Source organism: Octodon degus, unplaced genomic scaffold (genome assembly GCF_000260255.1).
Source record: "Octodon degus isolate 3935 unplaced genomic scaffold, OctDeg1.0 scaffold00048, whole genome shotgun sequence".
NCBI classification, from domain to species: Eukaryota; Metazoa; Chordata; class Mammalia; order Rodentia; family Octodontidae; genus Octodon; species Octodon degus.
This window is the reverse complement of record NW_004524624.1, coordinates 12,442,763-12,450,495: the sequence shown is the minus strand read 5'-3', so window position 1 is coordinate 12,450,495 and position 7,733 is coordinate 12,442,763. Positions and strand designations below refer to the sequence as shown.

Below are 7,733 nucleotides of genomic sequence, written 5' to 3'. Positions count from 1 at the left end.
AAACTGATGAAAAAAACCATAGAAGGACTGGTATAATCCATGTATATGACAGATCCACAGCCCACATAATACTGAATGCCACAAAACTATCCTTTCCCCCTATAATCTAGGAGACAAACTATCTGCTCACCACTTGTGTTCAATGTACAACTTGAAACTGGCAAAAGAAAGGGATATAAATAAGAAAAGGTCAAATTATCTCTATTTGTAAATGATGTGATCTTTTATACAGAAGATCCAGAAAACTTTAAGAGCTGATAAATCAGCAAACTAGCAGGCTAGGGTCAAATACAAACAGTAAATGAACAATGAACTACCTAAAAATAAATAAGAAAAAAGTATATTAGTGATTCCTTAAAAGAAATAATCAGGAATTAACATAATCACAGGATGTGAAAAACCTCTGTAATGAAGAATTCAGAACCCTAAGGACAGAAGCCAAAGAGAACATTAGGAAATAAAAAGATCCTCTGAGGTTCCTGGGTAAGCAGAATTAATAAAAGGCTGTATTACCAAAAATGACTTATTGATTCAATGTAATCCCTGTTAAAATGCCAACAACATGATTCACAGAACTAGAAAATCAAAACAAAAAACAGTTCTAAAGTTAATATGAAACCAAGAGAGACCCAGAATAGCCAAAGCAGTCCTGAGAAAAAAGAGCGAATTACAATTCCAGGTTGGAAAATACACTGCAAAGCTATAATAGCAGAAACTTCACGCTACTGCAGAAAAATAAATATGTAGCCCAGTGGAACAGAACAGAATACACAGAAACAACCCTGTGTATCGTCAACTCTGATTTTTGACACACCAAAATCATACATTAAAGAAAAAAATAGCCTTTTTAACAGATAGTGCTAGGAAAACTGGTTATTCATGTATGGAAGATTGAAAGTGATTCCATATCTCTCAACCTGCACAGAGCTCTAGGTATAAAACTAGATTCTTTGAAACTGCTGGCAAAAAACCCAAAGGAAAATGCTTGAGGCCATAGAAAAAAGCAAGGACTTCATAACAGAACTCCAGTAGCATAGGAAATAATATCAAGAATCAACAAATGGAATTAGATCAGATTAAAAACCTGCACAGCAAAAGAAATAACAAGAGTAAAAAGATAACTTGTAGAACTAAAAAAAAAAAAAAAATTCCAGCTATTCTTCTGATGTAGTATTAAGATCTAGAATGCATAAGAACTAAAAAAAAAACAAAAGTGACAACTCCAAAAATAAAAAACCCAGTCAAAAAGAGGGCAGTTGAAAGGAATAGACAGTTCTCAAAAAAAGACATGTAAGTGAAGAATAACTCCATGATAAATTGTTCATCACCCTTCATGACAAGGGAAATAACAAAGCAGGACAGCTGTGATTGCACCTTAACACAATCAAGGTGCAAAAAGCCAGTAAGTGCTCATGTAGATGTGGGAGAATGAAATACTTCTCCATTGTTGGGAATGTAAACTAGCACAACCATTGGAAATTGGTATTTAGATTACTAAAGCTAAAAATAGAAATTCTACCTATATCTCTCTTCAGGGTATATCTCTAAAAGAGTTAAGGATACACTATAATAATAATGTATACTCATGTTTATAGCAGCTCAATTCACAATGACTAAGCCCCCAAAACAGCCTTAATGTCCAACAGTAGACAAATAAATGGATAAAGAAAGTGTGGCATATGTACTCCACGCAGTCATCCATAAATATTGAAATCCTTCCATTTCCAGGAAAACGGAGAGAGCTTGTCAGATGGTAAAATGTCACATTTTCTAATATATAAGAAATCTGAAATACAAAAATGAAAGATACTAGGAAACAAAAAAGACTGACTTGGGAAATAGGGATGGAGCTTAATGGGATATGAAAGGGGGATAAAAGAATAGAAAATGGTGAACTTTGCTATTATGTGTTGCCAACATACACTAACGCTGCTATGAATATATGCATTTTTATGAACATTTACAAAAATTTTCATGTATACACTGAGGAACAGACATTCTTCACTGAATGTAATTCTACTGAATTGTACACTTAAGGTGATCAAATTGGCAACTTTTGGGCCAGGGAGATAGCTCAGTGGAATAATTGCCTGCCTGGCAAGTGCAAGGTCCTGAGTTTGATCCCTGGTACCACCAAAAAGAAGGCAACTTCGTTATGGAATCACAATAAAAATTAATTTTTAAAAAGTATTCAACCATCTAATAAACATTTATAAAAAGTAACATTCATAAAAGGCATTTTATCTAAGAAGAAGACATGCTGTCTGGTAGAAAATCAGGAATTAGATGTCAACTACTAATTAACAAAATTAGAAAATTTAATTATATAAACAGGAAAACAAATTCAGCTTTTCCTAATATTCAGAGAAATACAAGTTAGAATGATAGAAGCATTTTTCATTATCAAATTATTTTATATATAGGCCCTTCATCTTTTTCTGGTTGGTAATGACCTTTCTGGAGGGCACTTTGACAGCATATGCCAGGTACCTTTAAATTTGCACTGTACTTTAGAAATATGTATGTCTTTCAATACACATGATTTTAAGTAATTTTTCTACTAAGGCATTATTTATTACAGTGAAAAAAGAGCTCAATAGTGTGATTTGTCTATCAACAAGGGGAATACTTCTCTACAATTAAAAACTACCGTTTCAAAAATATATATATATATAGTTTCCCCGGGCATGGTGGTGCACACCTGTAATCCCAGTGCTAGGGAGGCTGAGACAGGAAGATCACTGCGAGTACAAGCTGTGTGGCAAGACCCTGTGCCAAATAAATAAGTAAATAAAAGATTTTAAAAAATATATTATAGTTTCCACCCAGCTCTCAGAGTGAAGCAAGAGGACTGCCATGAGTTAAAGCCAGCCTGGACTATATAGTGAGTGCAAGGCTAATCTGAACTTTATAGTAAGATCCTGTCCCACACACACAAAAGAAAAAGGTTTCCAAAAGGTATATGAAGAGCTATGGGCAAGTATATGTTTATAGAGTGGCTTTTTATTAACAGCAAGTGGAAAGATAGGGATAATTTAGGTTTACTTTGAAGGGGATCTGACAGGGAGATTTAAAAAGAGAAGTAAAGTAGTTCAAAGAGAAAAAACTATAGAAGAAACTAAGGACATTTAAAAGCTGCAAGTAAAGATTTTAGTATCTATATGACGGGTAATAAATGTAGTTTCTTTGGGGGGCCATGTAAATGATGAAAATAGTTTGGAGACAGCATCTCAGAACCAGATAAATATTATATTACATAGGACTCCTTTCACTTTGTCTTAGGCCATTGAGAATAGGAAGAGAGAGGACAGGATACAAGTGGAGCAAGGAACAGGAAAGATAAAGAGTGAGAGAAAAAGTGCATCATAAATTATGAGGATATTAGTCTTTGGGGTTAACCTTTAAAGGATATTAAGGAAAAGTGTGAAAACATCTAATTATACACATTTCTGATATCTTTCTCCTCTGGCTGGAGTTTTTTTTTTTTTTTTTTTTTTTTTAATTTTGTTGGGGGGGGGGCCAGCTCAGCCCACCAGGGGGCAGGGCTGGCTGGCATGTGGTGCTGGGGGATTGAACCGTGGTCCCTGTGCTTTGCTAAGTTTGTTCTAAGCAGGTGCTTTAGACCACTGAGCCATCTCACCAGCCCCTGGAGTTATTTTTGATAGTATGTTCAACTGGTTATTAAGGGCAATTCATTTGTATTATTGCAGATGATTATGGTTTTTGAAAGTAGGCTTACTCTTTAATAAATATGTTCATGTGTTTAAGGGAGGAGAAGACTGAACAATTATTGGACTGTAAACAAGAACTTGAGCAAATGGAAATAGAACTAAAAAGACTGCAACAAGAGGTTTGTACTTGTAACTCTTATAATACAGGCCCACCAAGTAATTGGCAGTTATTTTTTTCTTTGTACTGTATAACCTCAACCTTAGTATTTTATGTAAATAATCGAGGTAATTGAAGCCTAAAGAAATCGATGATTTTTTCAGTGTTTCTTTCATCAAAAATGTCAGAGCCAAAACTAGAAAATCTTAGAACTTTCCATTCTACTGTTTAGAATATGCTGTGATTCAAAAGAGTCTCTGGGAACTGGGGTAGTTCCAAGTCTTGTGTGCTTGGTTTCTTTGGACTTGAAAGCTGAACACTTACATAGTATGAATTGTGTATCTTCCTCTGTCTCTGTTCTTTGGTGTTGAGAATTCCATATGGCTGAATTTCATTTTGAGCTAAGATTATTTAAGAGTTTATTTCTTTTAGGGCAGGATAGCAGCATAGCACTGCCTGGCAAATGTAAGGTCCTGAGTTCAATTCCTGGTTTAAAAAAAAAAAAAAATCACTTCTTTTAATCATTGTTAAGGGCTGGCCAAATAGCTCAGCAAATTAAAGCACCTGCAAGCAGATGCAGGGGCCAGGACCTCGATCCTCAAGCCTGCCCTGCTGGCCCTGCCCCCGGGGTGCGCTGAGACAGCAATTGAGACTGGGCATGGTAGTGCACGCCTGTAATCCCAGCTCTTGGGAGGCTATAAACAGGCAGATCACTAGGAGTCTGATCTACGCAGTGAGACCCTGAACACCCTGTAGATCCTTCCCTAAAGTACCAAAAAAAAAAAAAAATCCCTTTTTTTTTTTCATTTCAGAATAGTTCATGTGCTTTTTAACCCATAGATATTAGAGTAAATCTAGAAAACAGTTTCTTTCCTTTTACTTACCTTAAGTGTTGTTTTTAAGGTAGAGAACACTCCATTTGCATTGTCATGAACTGGGACCTTTCCAGACAAATGAGGCTGGATATCGTTTGTTTTTGTTTTTTCACATGTATCACTACATTTTATTCTTTTTTCTTAATAATTTTATTGAGAAACAAATAGCAATGAGACAGTTTCAAAATTGATTAGTAGGACAGTTTCAGTAATTGATACATTGCATATTGTTCTTTTTTGGATATCTTAGTTTTTATTTGTATATATGCAATGGCTGCTATTCCACTTCATCACAGTAGTTTTCTCATATGTTTCTGCTATAGAGGAATAGTTCTCCAGGACAAAATGAAACTTAGGGGGAAAAAGTGATACTATTACATTTTTGCAAATCCATTTTGCAGATGTTTAATACCTGGCATAATCAAAAACACCTAGATTTTCATATCTGCTTATGCACTCCATTTTAAAGATGTCACAACATGCTGTCACTGGAAAACCATAGCACCATCCTGAGAGAATAAGAGTGAGAAAGACAAATAATGTCTTACTATTTATTATGAAAATAGTTTAGACTTCATGAACTCCCCCAAAAGGCTTATGGACCCTCTTATCTTTCAGAGGCCCTGGCTTATATTTTGCAAACTTCTGTTCTAAAGAATTATAGTAAGGCTTTTAACCTTTTGAAGGTTATCTTAGTTACTGTCTTGCTGCCAAGAAAAATACCTGACAACCAAAGACAGAGGAGGAAAGTTATTTCAGTCTGTAGAGGTTTCAGTGGGCTGAAACCAACCTTGGCTGGCTCCAAGGCAGGGTGTGTGGCAGAGGGGCATCGCAGTCTCCTCATTCTGCGGCAAAGCAGGCAGGAGGCTGTGAAGCAGCATGCACCCACCCAGCAGCAAGCCTGCCTTTCCCTTCATATTCCATCCAGGCTATAAGCCTATTCATTAGTGCCACTCACATCCATGGGGGCAGGCCTTCCATTATGCACACCCACAACTATGCTAAACCTGTTTAGTTATCCCAGCATCACACACTACCAACTACTTCTGAAAAGCCCCACCTCTTAGCACAGGAGGCTTTGGGGAATATTAGATAGAAGCCATAACAAAAGTCAAGACTAGTATGAGAGATGTAAACTGTTTCTACTAAGGAGTGACGTCTGACCATGCCTTCCATAGTCGCAAATGGCATTGAAAAATGAATGGCACTATTCACTGTGCTTGGAAGCATTAAAAAAATATTTAGTAAGGTTTTGCTAAAGTACTAAGTGATCTGCTTTAGAAATGGATCTTGCTTTGTCTGTATTTTTACTGTCCTCTAGTTTAATGTTATCTTTTTTATCTTTAATTAGTTGCAAGTGATTAAATAGAGGTTAACTTAGTTTTAAATATCTTTAATTTTTATATTCCTACTAAAGAACATTATATAAAAACTTGTATATACCCTATATATACGTTTAAAATCCTTTTAGTTTTTGACTTAAGAATAAAAGTTTAAAAGTTTTACATATTCCTAATAATAGTTAATATATTACATATTGTTACCCTTTAAGTGGTTACTCAGAATATAAAATGTGGGAATTAAAAAATCCTCCAAATGATATTAGCACAAACATTTTCTTTCAATGAGCTAAGAGAAACTAGTAGTATAACTCTCTTGTATTTTTTGCCTTTCTTTCCCTTTTCCCCTCACACTAATTCCTCTTTGCTTTTGAAGAATTTTCTTCCTGCTTCACAGGTTTTGGAACTTACATCTTTCAGTTTCTCACACCAGGAGATAATACGATGTTTACAATTTGATTTGATCTGATGGATTTCACTACTAAGTATGACCTCAGGTCATATCCATTTGCCTATACACATCTCAGGTTTATCCTTCTTTATGGCTGAGTACTACTCCATTATATTAAAAACCCCGCATCTTTTTTTTATCCATTCCTCAGTTAATGGACATTTGGGTTGTTCCCAAGATTTAGCTATTACAAGCAGTGCTGCGATAAACATGGGTGCATATATATCAGTGTGTTATGATTTTTTAATTGTTTCAGAAGATACCCAGAACAGTTGAGCTGAATAGGACCTCTAAGAATCTCCACACTGATTTCCACAGTGCCTGCACCAGTCTGCATTCCCAGTCAACAGTAGAGAAGTGCTCCTTTGCCCTGTAGGCCTGCCACCATTTGTTGTTGGTTGATTTCTTGGTGGTAGCCATTTTGTCCAGGGTGACATGAAACCTCAGTGTTGTTTTGATTTTCATCTCTTGAATGATCAATGATGGCAAACATCTTTTCATATGCTTATTTGCTATTTCTTTTGCTTCATCTGAAAAGTATCTCTTCATTTCAGATTCCTGTTTTTGGACTGGGTCTTTAAATTTGGGGGGGTCTAATTTTTTTCAGTTCTTTATATGTTAAGGATATGTCCTTTACCCAAGGGACAACTGGCTAAAATTTTTTCCCACTCTGTGGTTTGTCTTTTCACTCTGTTGGTGATTTCTTTTGTTGTGCAAAATCTTTTTAATAAGATGAGATCCCAATCTTTGATTCTTCAAAGTATTTCTCATGTGATCTGGGTTTTGTTCATGGACTCTCTGCCTACTCTTACGTCTTTACGATTTCTACTATTTTCTCCGCTTTAGTGTTTGTTTTGATATTTTGATCTCTGATCCATTTTGACAGTAGTGTATGGTGATACACATGGGCCTAGCTTTATTTTTCAGGATATGGAAAGCCATTTTTCCCATCACCATTTATTTTTTCATAATTATTTATTTGTTTTTGAGACAGGGTCTCACTCTGTAGTATAGCCAGGCTCGCCTTGAACTAACATACTGCAGTTCTCTTGCCTCAGCCTCCTTAGTGCTGGAATTACAGGCATGCACACTGAGCATTCTATCACAGTTTATTAAAGAGGCTATCTTCCAGTGAATATGTTTGGCCCCTTTGTCAAAGATGGCTGAGTGTGTTTGGAGTTATGTTTGTATTTTCTAATCTGTTCCACTGATCCTCAGGTCTGTTTTGTTTCTTGAGTT

At 35.8% G+C, this 7,733-nt stretch overlaps 1 protein-coding gene across 9 annotated transcripts in view; it reads left to right on the top strand.

The window, feature by feature from the left end:
* Nucleotides 1-7,733, top strand: part of Ccdc88a (coiled-coil domain containing 88A) — a 161,713-nt gene that overhangs the window by 84,786 nt on the left and 69,194 nt on the right. For all 9 annotated transcript variants that reach the window (XM_004632433.3, XM_023716401.1, XM_004632434.3 and 6 more), the window contains one exon: nt 3,769-3,850. In XM_004632433.3, the coding sequence (XP_004632490.1) occupies nt 3,769-3,850 (82 nt within the window). The remainder of the gene's footprint in view (nt 1-3,768; nt 3,851-7,733) is intronic.